General features: G+C 45.2%; 1 protein-coding gene across 1 annotated transcript in view; it reads right to left on the bottom strand.

Moving 5' to 3' along the window:
- Window positions 1-22,290, bottom strand: part of LOC142750416 (uncharacterized) — a 372,136-nt gene that overhangs the window by 133,052 nt on the left and 216,794 nt on the right. Inside the window, exon 77 of the mRNA XM_075859419.1 lies at window positions 18,389-18,433. Within this exon, the coding sequence (XP_075715534.1) occupies window positions 18,389-18,433 (45 nt within the window). The remainder of the gene's footprint in view (window positions 1-18,388; window positions 18,434-22,290) is intronic.

The raw sequence follows: 22,290 nt of genomic DNA, 5'->3' as shown, positions 1-22,290 counted from the left end.
CATAAAATTAGAATTATCACTGTATAGTATAATGCATTAGCAATACAAGTATACACCAAGCAAAGTATTACACATCATGGTATGTAAGAAATGAGTACACAGACAGTGAGGAAATGTAACAATTAAGAAAATATGTCAGGAAGCCAAAGCACAACAGCATATGTTGCAAACATGATTAGGGCCCGAACACTAAAGGACCACTCATGACTCTATATTGCAAGAGAAAGCCCTTGAGTCTAGCAAAGAAGTCCACAACTGTAAAAAATTATAGCTTGCCCCCCTTTAAGATTTATTGCTTTCTTATTCAGCATTAAGATATTAACCTTAACAACATATTCCTGTTTAGTAGGAGGGGATCCAATCCAATGTAAATCATTGACTGCAGGATAGTCGCCCACCAGGGGCATAGCTAAAGGCCGCACAGCAAAAGTTCTTCTTGGGCCCTAGTCCTCCCAACTTCTCATGGCGGACGGCCCGCAGCTTTCAGCTGCATCGCTGGGTCTCCTAAGTGACCCAACGATGCAGCACTAGCAGCCTGGGGCAACACTAAGGTCTAAAGTCTTCAGGGGGAATAGCCCCAATGCATACGTCCACCCAAAAAAAAATGTGTGTGAGTCTATGTATATGTGTATATAGGAGACAGCACATCTATAGAACTACGACTATAGCTATGGATAGGATTAGGTACATTGGCTCAGGAGACTTTATCCCAAACGATAGGATTAGATAGAGGGCCCAGCTCGCTGACATTGCAGCTCCAGCGCTGAATCCAGTAAAGCAGAGGCGCAGCTAGGTTCTCCAGCACCCAGGGCAAAGATTCAGCTGCCCCCCCCCTTTCCCGACATGTCCTTCCCCCTCTTCATGTTTGTTTTCTCTCCCAATCAATGAGGTGTCATTTTTTTCAACATTTTTTTTTGTAACTCGAGCATAAAACCATTTGTACATTCTACAAGCGATATAGTTCTATATACAGCACCAGAACCAAGCTCATTGCATATATACAGCACCGAAACAAAGCTTATTACATAAATACAGTACCAGAACAAAGCTCAATACATATATACAGCAGCACAAGAATCATGCTCTATATATATTATATATATATATATATATATATATACACACCGTGTTCCAAATTATTATGCACATTGGATTTAAGTGTCATAAACATTTAATTATTAGTTTTTCAAGTAAACTCATGGATGGTATTGTGTCTAAGGCTGGGTTCACACGACCTATTTTCAGGCGTAAACGAGGCGTATTATGCCTCGATTTACGCCTGAAAATACGGCTCCAATACGTCGGCAAATATCTGCCCATTCATTTGAATGAGTTTGCTGACGTACTGTGCCGACGACCTGTCATTTACGCGTCATCGTTTGACAGCTGTCAAACGACGACGCGTAAAATGACTGCCTCGTCAAAGAAGTGCAGGACACTTCTTTGGACGTTTTTGGAGCCGTTTTCTCATAGACTCCAATGAAAACAGCTCCAAAAACGTACGTAAAAAACGCAGCGAAAACGGAGCGAAAAACGCCGCAAAAAACGCGAGTTGCTCAAAAAACTTCTGAAAATAAGGGGCTGTTTTCCCTTGAAAACAGCTCCATATTTTCAGATGTTTTTGGTCACTACGTGTGCACATACTCTTAGGGCTCTTTGGATCATTGTAATCAATCTCAGACACCTGTGATAATTAGTTTGCCAGGTGTGCCCAATCAAAAGAAAACTACTTAAGAAGGACGTTCCACATCATTAAGCAGGCCACAGGTTTCAAGCAATATGGGAAAGAAAAAGGATCTCTCTGCTGCCGAAAAGCGTGAAATAGTGCAATACCTTGGACAAGGTATGAAAATATTGGATATTTCAAGAAAACGTAAGCGTAATCATCGTACTGTGAAAAGATTTGTGGCTGATTCAGAGCACAGACAGGTTCGTTCAGATAAAGGCATAATGAGGAAGGTTTCTTCCAGACACATTAATAGGATTAGGAGAGCAGCTGCTAAAATGCCATTGCAAAGCAGCAAACAGGTATTTGAAGCCACTCGTGCCTCTAGAGTCCCGCGAACCTCAAGGTGTAGGATCCTCCAGAGGTTTGCAAGTGTGCATAAAGCTATTATTCGGCCACCCCTAAACAATGCTCACAAGCAGAAACGGTTGCAGTGGGCTCAGAAATACATGAAGACTAATTTTCAAACCGTGTTGTTTACTGATGAGTGCCGTGCAACCCTGGATGGTCCAGATGGATGGAGTAGTGGATGGTTGGTGAATGGCCACCATGTCCCAACAAGGCTGCAACGTCAGCACGGAGGTGGCAGAGTCATGTTTTAAGCTGGAATCATGGGGAGAGAGCTGGTAGGCCCCTATAGGGTCCCTGACGGTGTGAAAATGACCTCTGCAAAGTACGTAGAGTTTATGTTTGACCACTTTCTTCTGTGGTACAAAAAGAAGAACCGTGTCTTCCGTAGCAAAATTATCTTCATGCATGACAATGCACCATCTCATGCTGCAAAGAATACCTATGTGTCATTGGCTTTCTATGGGCATAAAAGGAGAGAAACTCTATGGTGTGGCCCCCATGTTCTCCTGACCTCAACCCTATTGAGAACCTTTGGAGCATCATCAAGCAAAATATCTATGAGGGTGGGAGGCAGTTCACATCAAAACAGAAGCTCTTCGAGGCTATTCTGACATCCTGCAAAGATATTCAAGTAGAAACTGTCCAAATACTCACAAATGCAATGGATGCAAGAATTGTGAAGGTGATATCAGAGAAGGGGGTCCTATGCTAACATGTAACTTGGCCTGTTAAGTTTTTTTGATTGAAAGAGCGTTTGATTTCTGTAAATATGACCTCCTGATGCTGCAAATTCAACAAATTACCATTTTAGTTCTCTTTACAACCTTTAAAATGTTTTGATCACTGTTGTGCATAATAATTTGAAACTGCATTTTGAGTTTTTACTTCTAAAAAAAAACCTGTTATCATTAGGAGATTTGTTCAATAAAATTCGCATTATACTCCAACGGTTGATGGCATGAAGATTATACTGACTGTCATTTGCATCGACTATTTAGGAAAATCAGCGAAAAATAACATTTGCATAATAATTTGGAACGCAGTGTATATATATTTATATACACAGTACCAGAACCAAGCTCAGTACATAAATACAGCACAAGAACTAAGCTCAATATTTATATATATATATATATATATATATATATATATATATATATATATATATATACACACATGTATATATAAACACACACATATATAAATATATATATATATATATATATATATATATATATACAGTCCAATAGTAGATGAACACAGCACTCCGATAGTCTCCAGAAAATCAGGCCATGTGCTCGTTGCCTGGGGGTGAATCAATTCCACAACATCCAATAGAGAAAAACATAGACCACAGCAACGGCACCAGGACTTCAGAGTAGATGAAAGCAAAAGTGGATTTTATTCACCTCAATACAGCAACGTTTCGGTTCAACAGGAACCTTTCTCAAGCCATCATGGCTTGAGAAAGGTTCCTGTTGAACCGAAACGTTGCTGTATTGAGGTGAATAAAATCCACTTTTGCTTTCATTTACTCTGAAGTCCTGGTGCCGTTGCTGTGGTCTATGTTTTTCTCTCTCTCTCTATATATATATATATATATATATGCACAGTACCAGAACCAAGCTCAGTCCATATATACAACACCAGAACCAAGCTCAGTACATAATTAAAACACCAGAACAATTAAAGCTCAATTTAGTGCAACCCCTGCCGTATAGGTTTGCACTAAATTGTATACAGCTCCGAGTATGGCCCAAACAATGGTAAGGATATGCTGGGAGTTGCTGTTTCTCAAAAAAAATCATACCACCCATCATCTCTCTGCAAATCATACAGGGACTACAGTACAGATTAGAGGAAGAATAAACATTTACATTAAGTAACTCACAGGTGACGTCAGATTCTAGTTGTTATTTTTCTCTTTTCTTCTCCATCCGGTCCAGACCTCTATGATGACTTCCCCGGCCACAGCCCATCTCTGCAGTTTGCCGCTCAGATGTCTTCAGCGTCTCACTTTTCAAACATTTCTGCCCCCATAAACAAAGATAAACGTCTCACAATGCCACACACTGTGCCCCTAAATATAATAGCGCCATACACTGTGTCCCTGATTATAATAGCACCATGCACTGTGTACCACAACACACACCGTGCCCCCTCTAGAAAGTGCCCTACATATATCCCCCTGTAGATAGTGACCCCCATAGATCCCCCTGTAGATAGTGACCCACATATAGCCCACCACTGCAGATAGGGCCCCACATATAGCCCACTCCTGTAGATAGGGCCCCACATACAGCCCCCTGTATATAGTGACCCACATATAGCTCCCCTGTAGATAGTGCTCCACAATTAGCCCACTCCTGTATATAGTGTCCAACATATAGCCCACCCCTGTAGATAGTGCCTCACATATAGCTCCCCCTATAGATAGTGCTGCACATCCCCATATAGACCCCCTGTAGATAGTGCCCTACATATATCTCTATACCTCATATATACCTACGCATATAGTGCATCACATATATCTCCCCCTCTAGTGCTCCACATATAGCCCACCCCTGCATAAAGCTCCCCTGTAGATATAGCCCACCTTTTTATATAGTGTCCAACATACAGCCCACCCGTATATAGTGACCCACATTTAGCTCCCCTATAGATAGTGCTCCACATATAGCCCACCCCTGTATATAGTGTCCAACATATAGCCCACCCCTGTATATAGTGCCTCACATATAGCTCCGCCTATAGATGGTGCTCCACATCCCCACATATAGACCCCCCCTGTAGATAGTGCCCTACATAAATCTCCCATATAAATAGTGCTCCACATATAGCCCACCCGTGTATATAGTGCCTCACATATAGCTCCCCCTATAGTGCTCCACATATAGCCCATCCCTGTATAAAGCCCCCCCTGTAGATATAGTCCACCATTTTATTTAGTGTCCAACATATAGTCCATTCTCGCACTATCCAGTGGCAACACAGACCTGCTCTATTCTTCTTCGGTTGTGTCGTTGAAATGCGCTGATTGACAGGGCAAGTCACCCCTGTAGATAGGGCCCCACATACAGCCCCCCTGTATATAGTGCTCCACATATAGCTCCACTGTATATAGTGCCCAACATATAGCTCCCCTTTAGATAGTGCTCCACATATAGCCCACCCCTGTATATAGTGTCCAACATATAGCCCACCCCTGCAGATAGTTCCTCACATATAGCTCTCCCTATAGATGGTGCTCCACATCCCCACATAGAGACCCCCCTGTAGATAGTGCCCTACATATATCTCCCCTATAAATAGTGCTCTACATATAGCCCACCCCTGTATATAGGGCCTCACATATAGCTCCACCTATAGTGCTCCACATATATCCCATCCCTGTATATAGCCCCCCTGTAGATATAGTCCACCCTTCTATATAGTGTCCAACATAAATTTCACCCCTGTATATAGCCCCCTGTAGATGGAGCCCCCCTGTCAATAATGCCACTCACATTTTTATTAGGATAGAAAAACAAAAAAACGTAACATACCTTAATCCCGTTCCCGCACCGTCCGGTGGCAATGCAGACCTGCTCTCTTCTTCTTCTTCAGCTGCGTCGTTGAAAGGAGCTTATTGACAGGGTAATCAGCCAATCAGGTAATCAGCACCTTTCATAGAAACAATAGGCGTGATGACGGCATCGTGCCGCTTGCGTCGTTGTAAGTCGCTGAATGGCCAGGCACGGAATGTACCCAGCCATTCATCTCTTATCCCTAGGAGGGGTGACGGCAGCTGGCTTCAGTGTCGCCGCTGCCCCCTTTAGAGAGACACCCCCCACCTTCCCTCTTAGTTGTGCTGGGGCACATGTACAGCCTGCCCGCCTACTCCCCTGCAGGGAAGGTAAGCATAATAATTGTTTTGCTTTTTTATGTGTTAATAAAAAAATAATTGTTTTTGTGTTCTTTTTGTGTTGAACTTCTTAGGATTCGAGGACTACTTCGATGATAGTGTTTTTTTTATTCTAAATAAAATGGTTAATGAGAGTTGTGTGTTTTTTTTTATTTCAATAAAATATTTTTTCTATGTCCTTGTATTTTTTTAAACTTTATTACTACCGCTTTAGTAATAGCCGCTGGCTGATTGACAGGATCCATTACTAAGGCGGGGCTTAATGTTAGACAGTGAAAGGTTTAATACTGAACCCCCATTATTATCCCGTTACCCACCGCCACCAGGGTAGTGACAGTCAGGCACTGGTCCGGCCGCAGGCCTGTATTATGGGGCTAGGAAAGGCCAGAAACAGTGGGCCTTCCCACCCTGGTAATGTTAGTCTCCAGCTTCTATGTTGTATCTGGCTAGTTATGAAAAATGGGGGAACCCCACATAGTTTTTTCCAATTATTTATTTTAAAAAATGAAGTGGGGTCCTCCCCATTTTTCATAACCAGCCAGATACAACATAGCAGTAGCAGGCTAGCATTACCAGGGTGGGAAGGCCCACTGTTTTTGGACTTTCCCAAACTAATAATACCAGCCTGCAGTGGACCCAGTACCCGACCATCACTACAGATAGTCGGGTACTGGATCATACACGGCTCTTCCCTACCCCTGGTGGCGGTGGGTACCGGGGTAATAATGGGGGTTAGTGTTAGCCTCTGCACCGGTTAACACTACGACCCGCCTTAGTAATGGATGCTGACAATCAGCCAGCGGCCATTACTTAGGCAGTAGTAATAAAGTTTAAAAAAGATACAAATACACAGAAAAAATATTTTATTGAAATAAAAAAAAAACACAACCCTCGTTAACCATTTTATTGAGAATAAAAAAAATCAGTCATCAAAGTAGTCCTCGAATCTGACGTAGTCCAGCGACCAAACCTGTAAAAAAAACACATACACATAAAAAAAACATTAGTAACAAATGTGGTAGGCTTAGATACAGGGCCCATGTGTGATACTGTCTGTTGGACTCTGTATCTAAGCCTACCATGTGGTAGGCTTAGATACAGGGTCCAGCAGACAGTAATCTTATACAGTACAAGAATACTGTCTGCTGGAGCCTTGTATCTAAGCCTACCAGGTGGTGGGCTAAATACAGGGCCCATCAGACAGGATCACACATGGGCCATGTATCTAGGCTTACCATGTGGTCATGGTAAGATGCTTAGATACAGGGCCCGAGCAGACAGTAATCTTATAGACTATAAGATTACTGTCTGCTGGGGCCCTGTATCTAAGCCTACCATGTGGTAGGATTAGATACAGGGTCCATCAGACAGATTCACACATGGGTCATGTAGCTAAGCTTACCATGTGGTTGGCTTAGATACAGGGCCCAGCAGACAGGTTCAGACCATCCAAGCCTACCACATGGTAGGCTTAAATGGGTTGTCCAGTCCCTAAAAATGTATTGCTTATCCTCAGGATAGGCCATTAATAGCTGATGGGTCGGGTTCCAACTGCAGGGACCCCCGCCAACCAGCTGTTTTGAGGGGGTGATGCTTCACAGTGTGGCACTATTTACAAGGGGGTCAGTGTGGCGCTATTTACAAGGGGGTCAGTGTGGCACTATCTACAAGCAGGGGCTGTGTGTGGCACTATCTACAAGGGCGGCTGTGTGTGGCGCTATCTACAAGGGGGCTGTGTTTGGAACTATTTACAAGGGGGGCTGTGTGGCGCTGTTTACAAGGGGGGCAGTGTGGCGCTATTTTACAAGGGGGGTCAGTGCGGCGCTAATTACAAGGGGGTCAGTGGGGCACTATCTATAAGCGGGGGCTGTGTGTGGCACTATCTACAAGGGGGCTGTGTGTGGCGCTATCTACAAGGTGGGCTGTGTTTGGCACTATTTACAAGGGGGAGATGTGTGGCGCTGTTTACAAGGGGGCAGTGTGGCGCTATTTTACAAGGGGGTCAGTGTGGCGCTATTTGCAATGGTGTCAGTGTGGCGTTATTTACAAGGGGGTCAGTGTGGCATTATCTACAAGTGGGACTGTGTGTGGCACTATCTACAAGGAGCACTGTGTGTGGCACTATCTACAAGGAGGACTGTGTTGGTGCGGTTTACAAGGGAGGCTGTGCGTGGCACTATCTACAAGGGGGCTGTGTTTGGCACTATTTACAAGGGGTGTCAGTGTGGCGCTAATTACAAGGGGGTCAGTGTGGCGCTAATTACAAGGGGTGGCTGTGTGTGGCACTATCTACAAGGGGGGGCTGTGTGTGGCATTATCTACAAGGAGGGCTGTGTTGATGCTGTTTACATTGGGGGCTGTGTGTGGCGCTATTTACAAGGGGTGTCAGTGTGGCGCTATTTACAAGGGGGCTATGTGTGGCACTATTTACAAGGGGGGGCTGTGTGTGGCACTATCTACAAGAGGGGCTGTGTCTGTGGCTGTTTACAAGGGGGGCTGTGTGTGGCGCTATCTACAAGGGGGGGCAGTGTGGTGCTATTTTACAAGGGGGGTCAGTGTGGCGCTAGTTACAAGGGGGTCAGTGTGGCGCTAATTACAAGGGGGGCTGTGTTTGGCACTATTTACAAGAGGGGCTGTTTGGCACTATTTACAAGGGGGGCTGTGTGGCGCTGTTTACAAGGGGGGCACTGTGGCGCTATTTACAAGGGGGTCAGTGTGGCGCTATTTACAAGGGGGTCAGTGTGGCATTATCTACAAGGGGGGCTGTGTGTGGCACTATCTACAAGGGGGGCTGTGTTTGGCACTATTTACAAGGGGGGCTGGGTGGCGCTGTTTACAAGGGGGGCAGTGTGGAGCTATTTTACAAGGGGGTCAGTGTGGCGCTATTTACAACGGGGTCAGTGTGGCGCTATTTACAAGAGGGTCAGTGTGGCATTATCTACAAGGGGGCTGTGTGTGGCACTATCTACAAGGGGGGCTGTGTTTGGCACTATTTACAAGGGGTGTCAGTGTGTCGCTATTTACAAGGGGGTCAGTGTGGCGCTAATTACAAGGGATGGCCGTGTGTGGCACTATCTACAAGGGGCTGTGTGGCACTATCTACAAGGGGGGGCTGTGTGTGGCACTATTTACAAGGGGGCTGTGTGTGGCACTATCTACAAGGGGGGCTATGTGTGGCGCTATTTGCAACGGGGTCAATGTGGCGTTATTTACAAGGGGGTCAGTGTGGCATTATCTACAAGGGGGACTTTGTGTGGCACTATCTACAAGGAGCACTGTGTGTGGCACTATCTACAAGGAGGACTGTGTTGGTGCTGTTTACAAGGGAGGCTGTGTGTGGCACTATCTACAAGGGGGCTGTGTTTGCCACTATTTACAAGGGGTGTCAGTGTGGCGCTAATTATAAGGGGGTCAGTGTGGCGCTAATTACAAGGGGTGGGTGTGTGTGGCACTATCTACAAGGGGGGGCTGTGTGTGGCGTTATCTAAAAGGAGGGCTGTGTTGGTGCTGTTTACAAGGGGGGCTGTGTGTGGCGCTATTTACAAGGGGTGTCAGTGTGGCGCTATTTACAAGGGGGTTATGTGTGGCACTATTTACAAGGGGGGGCTGTGTGTGGCACTATCTACAAGGGGGGTTGTGTCTGTGGCGTTATCTACAAGCGGGGGCTGTGTTGGTGCTGTTTACAAGGGGGGCTGTGGGTGGCGCTATCTACAAGGTGGGGCAGTATGGCGCTATTTTACAAGGGCGGTCAGTGTGGCACTATTTACAAGGGGGTCAGTGTGGCGCTAATTACAAGGGGGTCAGTGTGGCACTATCTACAAGCGGGGCTGTGTGTGGCACTATCTACAAGGGGGGTTGTGTGTGGCGCTATCTACAAGGGGGGCTGTGTTTGGCACTATTTACAAGGGGGGCTGTGTTTGGCACTATTTACAACGGGGTCAGTGTGGCGCTATTTACAAGGGGGTCAGTGTGGCATTATCTACAAGGGGGGCTGTGTGTGGCACTATCTACTGTCCATCAGACAGATTCACACATGGGTCATGTATCTAAGCTTACCATGTGGTTGGCTTAGATACAGGGCCCAGCAGACAGGTTCAGACCATCCAAGCCTACCACATGGTAGGCTTAAATGGGTTGTCCAGTCCCTAAAAATGTATTGCTTATCCTCAGGATAGGCCATTAATAGCTGATGGGTCGGGTTCCAACTGCCGGGACCCCCGCCAACCAGCTGTTTTGAGGGGGTGATGCTTCACAGTGTGGCGCTATTTACAACGGGGTCAGTGTGGCGCTATTTACAAGGGGGTTATGTGTGGCACTATTTACAAGGGGGGGCTGTGTGTGGCACTATCTACAAGGGGGGTTGTGTCTGTGGCGTTTTCTACAAGCGGGGGCTGTGTTGGTGCTGTTTACAAGGGGGGCTGTGGGTGGCGCTATCTACAAGGTGGGGCAGTATGGCGCTATTTTACAAGGGCGGTCAGTGTGGCACTATTTACAAGGGGGTCAGTGTGGCGCTAATTACAAGGGGGTCAGTGTGGCACTATCTACAAGCGGGGCTGTGTGTGGCACTATCTACAAGGGGGGTTGTGTGTGGCGCTATCTACAAGGGGGGCTGTGTTTGGCACTATTTACAAGGGGGGCTGTGTTTGGCACTATTTACAAGGGGGTCAGTGTGGCGCTATTTACAAGGGGGTCAGTGTGGCATTATCTACAAGGGGGGCTGTGTGTGGCACTATCTACTGTCCATCAGACAGATTCACACATGGGTCATGTATCTAAGCTTACCATGTGGTTGGCTTAGATACAGGGCCCAGCAGACAGGTTCAGACCATCCAAGCCTACCACATGGTAGGCTTAAATGGGTTGTCCAGTCCCTAAAAATGTATTGCTTATCCTCAGGATAGGCCATTAATAGCTGATGGGTCGGGTTCCAACTGCCGGGACCCCCGCCAACCAGCTGTTTTGAGGGGGTGATGCTTCACAGTGTGACGCTATTTACAACGGGGTCAGTGTGGCGCTATTTACAAGGGGGTTATGTGTGGCACTATTTACAAGGGGGGGCTGTGTGTGGCACTATCTACAAGGGGGGTTGTGTCTGTGGCGTTTTCTACAAGCGGGGGCTGTGTTGGTGCTGTTTACAAGGGGGGCTGTGGGTGGCGCTATCTACAAGGTGGGGCAGTATGGCGCTATTTTACAAGGGCGGTCAGTGTGGCACTATTTACAAGGGGGTCAGTGTGGCGCTAATTACAAGGGGGTCAGTGTGGCACTATCTACAAGCGGGGCTGTGTGTGGCACTATCTACAAGGGGGGTTGTGTGTGGCGCTATCAACAAGGGGGGCTGTGTTTGGCACTATTTACAAGGGGGGCTGTGTTTGGCACTATTTACAAGGGGGTCTGTGTGGCGCTATTTACAAGGGGGTCAGTGTGGCATTATCTACAAGGGGGGCTGTGTGTGGCACTATCTACTGTCCATCAGACAGATTCACACATGGGTCATGTATCTAAGCTTACCATGTGGTTGGCTTAGATACAGGGCCCAGCAGACAGGTTCAGACCATCCAAGCCTACCACATGGTAGGCTTAAATGGGTTGTCCAGTCCCTAAAAATGTATTGCTTATCCTCAGGATAGGCCATTAATAGCTGATGGGTCGGGTTCCAACTGCCGGGACCCCCGCCAACCAGCTGTTTTGAGGGGGTGATGCTTCACAGTGTGGCGCTATTTACAACGGGGTCAGTGTGGCGCTATTTACAAGGGGGTCAGTGTGGCACTATCTACAAGCAGGTGCTGTGTGTGGCACTATCTACAAGGGCGGCTGTGTGTGGCGCTATCTACAAGGGGGCTGTGTTTGGAACTATTTACAAGGGGGGGCTGTGTGGCGCTGTTTACAAGGGGGGCAGTGTGACGCTATTTTACAAGGGGGGTCAGTGCGGCGCTAATTACAAGGGGGTCAGTGGGGCACTATCTATAAGCGGGGGCTGTGTGTGGCACTATCTACAAGGGGGCTGTGTGTGGCGCTATCTACAAGGAGGACTGTGTTGGTGCTGTTTACAAGGGAGGCTGTGTGTATCACTATCTACAAGGGGGCTGTGTTTGGCACTATTTACAAGGGGTGTCAGTGTGGCGCTAATTACAAGGGGGTCAGTGTGGCGCTAATTACAAGGGAGGGCTGTGTGTGGCACTATCTACAAGGGGCTGTGTGGCACTATCTACAAGCGGGGGCTGTGTGTGGCACTATTTACAAGGCAGGGCTGTGTATGCCACTATCTACAAGGGGGCTGTGTGTGGCACTATCTACAAGGGGGGCTATGTGTGGCGCTATTTACAAGGGGGGACTGTTTGGCGTTATCTACAACAGGGGGGCACTGTGGCGCTATTTACAACAGGGTCAGTGTGGCGCTATTTACAAGGGGGTCAGTGTGGCATTATCTACAAAGGGGGCTGTGTGTGGCACTATCTACAAGGAGGACTGTGTTGGTGCTGTTTACAAGGGGGGCTGTGTGTGGCGCTATCTACAAGGGGGGCTGTGTTTGGCAGTATTTACAAGAGGTGTCAGTGTGGCGCTATTTACAAGGGGGTCAGTGTGGCACTATCTACAAGCGGGGGCTGTGTGGGGCACTATCTACAAGCGGGGGCTGTGTGTGGCACTATCTACAAGGGGGGCTGTGTGTGGCGCTATCTACAAGGGGGGCTGTGTTTGGCACTATTTACAAGGGGGGCTGTGTGGCGCTATTTACAAGGGGGGCATTGTGGCGCTATTTTACAAGGGGGTCAGTGTGGCGCTATTTACAAGAGGGTCAGTGTGGCATTATCTACAAGGGGGGCTGTGTGTGGCACTATCTACAAGGAGGACAGTGTTGGTGCTGTATACAAGGGGGCTATGTGTGGCGCTATCTACAAGGGGGGCTGTGTTTGGCACTATCTACAAGGGGTGTCAGTGTGTCGCTATTTACAAGGGGGTCAGTGTGGCGCTAATTACAAGGGAGGGCTGTGTGTGGCACTATCTACAAGGGGCTGTGTGGCACTATCTACAAGCGGGGGCTGTGTGTGGCACTATTTACAAGGCAGGGCTGTGTATGGCACTATCTACAAGGGGATCTGTGTGTGGCATTAACTATAAGGGGGGCTATGTGTGGCGCTATTTACAAGGGGGGCTTTGTGGCGTTATCTACAACAGGGGGGCTGTGTGGCGCTATCTACAACAAGGAGGCTGTGTGGCAGCTGTGCGTGGCGTTATCTACAGGGGGCTGTGTGGCGTTAACTACAAGGGAGTCTGTGTATGGCACTATCTACAGGCAGTTGTGCGTGGCGCTATCTACAGGGGGCTGTGTGGCGTTATATACAAGAGGGGGCTGTGTGTGGCGCTATCTACAGGGGGCTGTGTGTGGCGCTATCTACTAGAGATCTGTGTATGGCGCTATCTGCAGGCAGCTGTGTGTGGCATTATGTACAAGGGGCTGTGTGTGTCCTCTTTAATTTATTTTCTTCTAATTTATTGTTATGGTAACTCCCTTATAGAGCTATATTGCTTGTAAAAAGTACAAATAGTTTTATGCTAGAGTTACATCAAAAAAATGGTGAAAAAAAAATTACACCTCATTGATTGGTAGAGCAAGCAAACACGGCGAGGGAGAAGGAGATGTCGGAAAAGAAGATGGGGGGGGCGCCAATCTGAATCTTTTCCCCCGGTACAGGAGAACTTAGCTATGCCTCTGCACTATATACAGGGGGCGCTATATGTGGGGCACTATCTACAGGGGGGCTATATGTGGGCTATATGTGGAGCACTATCTACAGTGGGGCTATATGTGGTGCACTATCTACAGTGGGCTATATGTAGTGCACTATCTACAGGGGGGCTATATGTGGGGCACTATATACAGGGGGCACTATATGTGCGGCACTATCTACAGGGGGCTATATGTGGGTCACTATGTACAGGGTGGGAAATTATGTAGAGCGCTATCTATAGGAGGGCTCTATGTAGAGCGTTATCCACAGGGAGGCAATATGTGGAGCACTATCTACAGGAGGCTGTATGTGGGTACTATCTACAGGGGGCTCTATGGGGGCACTATCTACAGGGGGCTCTATGATGGCACTATCTTCAGGGGGCACAATGGTGGCACTATCTACAGGGAGCACTTTGTGTGTGTGTGTGTGTGTGTGTGTGTGTGTGTGTGTGTGTGTGTGTGTGTGTGTGTGTGAGACACAGGGTAGGGTGGTATTATAATCAGGGACAAAGTGTATGGTGCTATTATAATCAGGGACATAGTGTATGGCGCTATTATGAATAGAGGTGCAGTGTATGGCGCTATTATATTTAGGGGCGTAGTGTGTGGCACCATAAGAATCTTATCTTCATTTATAGGTGCAGAAATATTTGAAAAGTGAGAAGCTGAAGACATCTGAGCGGCAAACTGACGAAATTGGTGGGGCCGAGAGAAGACATCATAGAGGGCTGGACCGGATGGAGAAGAAAAGAGAAAAATAACTATTAGAATCTGAAAAGATGTGAATGGTGAGTCACTTAATGTCAATTCTTATTCTGCCTCTAATCAGTACTGTAGTCACTATATCATCTGCAGCGACATGATGGGTGGTATGATTTTTTTTGTGAAACAGCAACTCTCAGCATATCCTCACCATTGTTTGGGTCATGCTCGGAGAAGTCGTTTTACGCCGTACGGAGGCGTTGCACTAAATTGAGCTGTATTTGTGCTGGTGCTGTATATATGTACTGATCTTGGTTCTGTTGTTGTATTTATGTGCTGAGCTTTGTTCTGCTGTTGTATTTATGTGCTGAGCTTTGTTCTGATGCTGTATTTACGTACTGAGCTTGGTTCTGGTGCTGTATATATCTATCAGCTTGGTTCTGGTGCTGTATATTTATATACTGAGCTTGGTTCTGGGGCTGTATATGTGTTAGAGCTTGGTTCTTGAGATGTAATTATTCATTGTATATTTAATGGGAACCTGTCAGGTAGTTTTAACCCCTTGAACCGCCACCATGCAGTAATACATGACCTGACAATATTTCCAAACATTCCCCTGTATGTTTTTTTCAAATGGAGCAAAATCTATAAAATCAACTTTTAAAACGTCACACGCTATATGCTGATTACTCATTAAAGGGTCATGGGTCGGTGCCACTATCCTAAAGGGTCACATAGTCCTGCCTCCAAACCCACCTTTCCATGCTTGATTGACATCTCTCTAGCTTTTATACATCACTACTAGTCTCCTCCAACTTTCTCGGATGCGCATCTGTTTTTTTCAGATGCAGCAAAATCTATAAAATCAACTTTTAAACTGGCGCACGCTATATGCTGATTACTCTTTAAAAGGTCAAGGGCGGTGCCGCTATCCTGAAGGGTCACATAATCCTGCCTCCAAACCCACCTTTCCATGCTTAATTGACATCCCTCTAGCTGTTATATATCACTAACAGTCTCCTCCAACTTTCTCGGATGCACCATTGCCTTGTACTACTCAGGCACGCACCATGCAGTGAGCTGTACTCTGCCCGGCTGCACCGCGCATGCCAGTACAAGGCAACGGCACATCTGCAAGAGTTGGAGGAGGCTGCTAAGGATGTAGCACAGACAGAGTGATTCAATCAAAATCTGGGAGGTGCCATTTAAATTTTCACCACAGGCAGCAGAAAAGCTAGAATCGGCTCTGACGCCACAATACTCTTCAATCTAGCAGACGTGCCACACGCTAGGCACGTCTGCTAGAGCAGAGCACACCTCTAACGCTGCACGCCAGAGAGGAGCAGAAGAAGCCTGCATGTTAGAAGAGAGGGTGAGCAAGCACCCTCCTCAATAATGAATGGATACAGGGATGATGGGGTTTGTATACAGGGATAATGGCTGATATATACAGGGATGATGGAGGTTAATTCAGGGATGATTGCTGGACTACCCACCATCCCTGCATATAACCCCAATCATCCCTGTACATAACCACCATCATCCCTGTATATACTAGCCATCACTCCTGTATATATACCCCATCATCCCTGTATATACCAGCCAGGCTGGTATTTATAGGGATGATGGGGGTTATATACAGGAATGATAACTGGTATATACAGGAATGGTGCCTGGTATATACAGGAATGATGGCTAGTATATAACAGTGATGATGGCTGGTATATACAGGGATGATGGAGATTACATACAGGGATGATGGCTGGTATATATAGAGATGATGAGCCTGTATACACGGATGATTAGGGTTATATACATGGATAATGGCTGTTCCAGACATGATCACTGTATATAACCACCATCATCCCTGTTTATACCAGCCATCATCCTTGTTTATTACTCCCATCATCCCTGTAAATACCAGTCTGGCTGGTATATACAGGGATGATGGGGTTTATATAAAGGAATGATGGTTGGTATATACAGGGAATATAGTAGTTATATACAGGGATGATGGGAAGTCCAGCCATCATACCAGCATTAACCCCCAGCATCCCTGTGTATACCAGCCATCATCCCTTTATATAACCCCATCATCCCTGTATATAACCCCCATCATCCCTGTATATACCAGTCATCATCCCTGTTTATAACCCCCATCTTACCTGTATATACTAGCCAGGCTGGTATATACAGAGATGATAGGGGTTTTATACAAGGATGTTGGCTGGTATATACAGGGATGATGGGGGTTATATACAGGGCTGATGGCTGGTATATTCAGGGATGATGGGGGTTTTATACAGATCTGATGGGGGTTATAAACAGGGATGATCGTAGGTATGTGCAGGGATGATGTGGCAATATACAGGGATGATGGCGGTTATATACAGGGATGATGGCTGGTCTATAATTAGAATACGCCTCTTTAGTTGTAAACATGCGTTAGGGGGGCCCACTGGGTTGGGGCCCACTCAGATATGTTTTGCCCCCCTTTGCTAAACCCCTAGCTACACCTCTGCATAGGCCCCAGTTACTATAGTAACTTTTTATAGTGGGCCCCCTGGCCTCGGGGCTCGGTCGCAATTGCGAACGCTGTAATCCCTATAGTTACGCCACAGTTGGCCACTAATAGTTAGATACAGGCCTAAAATACCTTTCCCATTTTCACATAGTGACGTGAGTAGGGGTAATTATCTAAGTATTTACTGAGGAAAAATCTCTAAACAGCAGAATAAGACCTGCTGTGTGTCCTGGAGACACTATCATGTCTTTCGCCTCTTGCAACTGCACATGTAGTGCATCAAGTGCCTACGTTTTAGTGCTATTTATGGCGTGAAGGATACTGAGTAAAAATGCTTTTATAGCTTCCCACGTTGAGACGGAACACACATTAGTCCCCAAATACTCTTATAATTGTCGAGCAATGGTCCATTAGCATCCACCAACATCAATTAAAGGGGTTAGGCTTTTCCAATCTGGGACCTTTCATTACCGCATCCGGAGCACTGAATGCCAACGTTTTTTCAAGAATGTGACAGGAAAAAGCAGGCAAGACATATATTAAAATCAGTATGAAGACCAGAGTACATACCATACAAAAACATTTTCCCTCCTTTTGCAACTTGCAAGCTCTCAAACTAAATGTTTTTAATATACTATCAAACTCATTCCACAAGAATAGGTGGATTAGGTGGCGTTACGTGTAGCCCAACCCATTTTTTTACGCAAGAGATACACTATGTCAGCAGCCAGATGGGTCGCCTGCAAACAGAATATTTCAGATTGATAGCATTGTACTTATTGGAACATTGCATGTCTTTTAGTGACAAGTCTCTGCAAGTCCCCTAGCATTCCAATTTATTAGTTTAACCGAGGTAGCCATAGCAATTTGCCTGAAAATAGGGAAGAAACATAAGAATAACAATCAGACATAGTAAAGCACAGTAGGACATACTGTATAGAGTATACGGTATTTGCTACGCATAACACAAAACTCGAATGTACCCCCCCCCCCCCAAAAAAAGGATTAGCAACAATAATAGAATCCAGAATATTATCATATGTCTTCTTGCCGTTTGTTTTACTCCAGTGGAGTAAAATGAAAGAAAAGGCAAATTATTTGCCAATTTGTCACCAGATTCTCCGCATCAGCAGAGGATCCTGGATGAAGTACCCAGTCATCCATCAATAGGTCACAGAAGAATCTCAGATTTGACATATGTCGATTGAGCCACTGGAGAGCATCCTTCGGATCATCAAAGAAGTATGTATTTCTTAGAGCAGCTCACTTTTATTTAATCAGGGTAAATAACAGAATAGGAATTGTGTAGTCCCCAAAGAAAAGTACAATGATTCCTTCCCTATAGAAAAGTAAAGTAATTCCTTCATAGGATAATGCAATTCTAGAAATTATAAAGATTATTACTGTATTGCCGCTGTTTCTTAAAATACACAGGAAATAGTATAAAATTACCATTATTCCAGCAGGCCCGGGTATTCCTGGAATTCCATTTTCTCCCTGCCAACAACAAATTTACAGATTAAGTATCTGTGGGCTACATAGTTTATAGCACACATTCACAATTCATGGGTTGAATTACGTTCTGTGTGACATCTGGCAGTGGGGCATATTAATACCGGTGTACTGGTGTATCACCTAGTAATCTACACCAGCATGTAATTATAGCGTAGCGTGCCCTGCACAGCCATGATAAGGCTATATGACATACAGATGACATACGTGCGTAAAAAACGCTGACAAGCACCACACACTGATGTCACAGGGAACTGCAAGGCAGGAAAAACGCTGCGCTTTTTTACGCGCGCAAAACGGACACGTTCGTGTGAATAAGGCCTTAGATGAGGTGACAGAGGCACACAGGAGCCGCTGTTAGCTGAGATGTCAGACCAGCTAACTGACGAATTTGGCTAACAACGGCATTCTGCAGCTTCATGTAACGTCCTTGGTTGCTGACCACGAGCTCCTCCCATCCTGTCAACGCCATTCTCTCCAGAGATGTTTGCACATGCGGCCGTCCTGTTCCGCAGCCACCACTAGGGTGCGCTTGTGAGCTCAGTCCAGCCTTAAGGAGCCAGATCGCACACATGTGTGAGACTGAGCTGATTGCTCCCAGATCACGCTGGACTATAAGAAGGGCTCTGCCCCTCCCTAAATTGCCTGAGCTTTGATGTTGTTAACCTAGTCTGTCTTTGCAAATGGTCTCCTAAGTGTTTTCCAGTTCCCAGTGTTTCCCGTTCCTGTAACCTGTAACCTGTATCCTGTGCTATCCTGGTCCAAGTGCCGTATTGAGTTGGAGTCGTGCTGCGCTGAGTACCATGCCTGTCCTGCTACACCATGCCTGGTGCTTGCCTACTGCCTAGTCCCACCCGAGCCTGTCTTGCTACTCTCTGAGCTACCACAGGTACACCTATACGAACTATAGACCGTGACCTGCGTCCTGTTGGCCAGCTGCCATACCGTTAAGGCGGTATGACCAGTGGGTCCATGTACCCAATGTGACACCGTGATATATAGAAGCTGCAGAACTGAAACGGAGCAACATTTTTAATAAAAGTATAATACAAAATGTTATTGTATGCAAAAATATATACATTTCAGTAAATAAAGACAAGAAAAAGAAATCAAAGGTGTCCATAGCCTAGTATACACCGTGTTCCAAATTTTTATGCACATTGGATTTAAGTGTCATAAACATTTAATTATTAGTTTTTCAATTAAACTCATGGATGGTATTGTGTCTTAGGGCTCTTTAGATCATTGTAATCGATCTCAGACACCTGTGATAATTAGTTTGCCAGGTGTGCCCAATCAAAGGAAAACTACTTAAGAAGGACGTTTCACATTATTAAGCAGGCCACAGGTTTCAAGCAATATGGGAAAGAAAAAGTATCTCTCTGCTGTCGAAAAGCGTGAAATAGTGCAATACCTTGGACAAGGTATGAAAACATTGGATATTTCAAGAAAACTTAAGCGTGATCATCGTACTGTGAAAATATTTGTGGCTGATTCAGAGCATAGACGGGTTCGTTCAGATAAAGGCATAATGAGGAAGGTTTCTGCCAGACAAATTAATAGGCTTAGGAGAGCAGCTGCTAAAATGCCATTGCAAAGCAGCAAACAGGTATTTGAAGCCGCTGGTGCCTCTGGAGTCCCACGAACCTCAAGGTGTAGGATCCACCAGAGGTTTGCAAGTGTGCATAAAGCTATTATTGGGCAACCCTAACCAATGCTCACAAGCAGAAACGGTTGCAGTGGACTCAGAAATACATGAAGACTAATTTTCAAACCGTGTTGTTTACTGATGAGTGCCGTGCAACCCTGGATGGTCCAGATGGATGGAGTAGTGGATGGTTGGTGAATGGCCACCATGTCCCAACAAGGCTGCAACATCAGCAAGGAGGTGGCGGAGTCATGTTTTGGGCTGGAATCATGGGGAGAGAGCTGGTAGGCCCCTTTAGGGTCCCTGACGGTGTGAAAATGACCTCTGCAAAGTATGTAGAGTTTATGACTGACCACTTTCTGCCGTGGTACAAAAAGAAGAACCGTGCCTTCAGTAGCAACTTCATGCATGACAATGCACCATCTCATGCTGCAAAGAATACCTCGTGTCATTGGTTGCTATGGGCATAAAAGGTGAGAAACTTATGGTATGGCCCCCATGTTCCCCTGACCTCAACCCAATTGAGAACTTTTGGAGCATCCTCAAGCAAAATATCTATGAGAGTGGGAGGCAGTTCACATCAAAACAGAATCTCTGGGAGGCTATTCTGACATCCTGCAAAGATATTCATGCAGAAACTGTCCAAATACTCACAAATTCAATGGATGCAAGAATTGTGAAGGTGATATAAAAGAAGGGGTCCTATGTTAACATGTGACTTAGCCTGTTACGGTTTTTTTTTTTATTGAAAGAGCTTTTGATTTCTGTAAATATGACCTCCTGATGCTGCAAATTCAACAAATTACCATTTTAGTTCTCTTTACAACCTTTAAAATGTTTTGATCTCTGTTGTGCATAATAATTTGAAACAGTGCATTTTGAGTTTTTTACTTCTAAAAAAAAATCTGTTATCATTAGGAGATTTGTTCAATAAAATTCGCATTATACTCCAACGGTTGATGGCTTGAAGATTATACTGACTGTCATTTGCATCGACTATTTAGGAAAATCAGCTAAAAATAACATTTGCATAATAAATTGGAACGCGGTGTATGTCTGCTTATGAATACCATTTAACAGTTTACATGTAGAATTACCGTAATCTACATAAAAATTGGACTATTTTTTCAAATACATTGCATTGATTATTTTGTACTAGCAGAGTTACATCTTTTATTGATTTATCCTCACAATTCTAAAGGTTTCAGACCTAAAATCCTCATCATCCTTGCTAGTCTAATGTCTACACAGACATTGTTCAGGAGATTTATATTCTGGAAAGCATAGTCTTTACAGAAAAACACCAACAAGACTGACTGTTAATGCATTATAGGAGCACAACTAAGATGCTAGGGGTGGATGACAGGTTTGTTAACGGTTTCCAATGAAAAGAACTTGACTATAATACAGAATTAAGTTCACACCTGCGTCGGTGTGTTCCGTCGTTCTGCTCTGTCAAAGGAGCAGAACAAGGGAATAACGGAAGCAATGGTTCCATTGCATAACGCACACCGCTTGCTCCCGACAGGACCCATTGACTTTACTAGGTCCTGTCCGCTTTTCATTGGGGTGCTGCGCTATTGTCTCCAGTAATCTCCGGTAATCTCGGCGGATCTGCAACGGAGGCCCCTAACAGGGCCTCCAACACAGATGTGAACGAGGCCTTAAAAGACAAGTAACGCAGTTGTTTTTAAAGTTACAATTTTTTTTATATATATTATAGTTATAAATTATACCTAAATGCCTGTAGTAGAATTCCATTAAAACTGTTTGTGATGGGGAAGAGGGTGTATATAGTATGTGTGTGTATATGGGTATTGGCCAGTGTTTTTACATGTAAAAATAAGCATCTTTGTTTCTGTGTGTATGGCAAAGTGTGTCTGTGTTTCAGTGTAGGTCACAACATTCTGAGGTCAAGGATAAAAGGGGGGGAATTAGGTCACGGCTGCATGGGGATCTCAGCATTGTTATTGCACCCAGATTTTGGTTTCTTCTTCCACCTAATTCACAAAGATACGGTATGATTGTGGCTTCTTGGACTGAACTAATAATATATATTTAGTATAGCATACCTATTATTTTCAATATTGTATACTTTTTTTAAAAATTACGTTTTATGGTGAAATGCAAGGATTTTATTTATAGAAAAGATTAGATTTCACCTTATTTTAAATTCTGTGCTTTCCAAAAGTGT

The sequence above is a fragment of the Rhinoderma darwinii genome, chromosome 3, assembly GCF_050947455.1.
Source record: "Rhinoderma darwinii isolate aRhiDar2 chromosome 3, aRhiDar2.hap1, whole genome shotgun sequence".
NCBI classification, from domain to species: Eukaryota; Metazoa; Chordata; class Amphibia; order Anura; family Rhinodermatidae; genus Rhinoderma; species Rhinoderma darwinii.
Note: the sequence above shows the minus strand (reverse complement) of the source record. Positions and strands in the feature narration are given on the sequence as shown.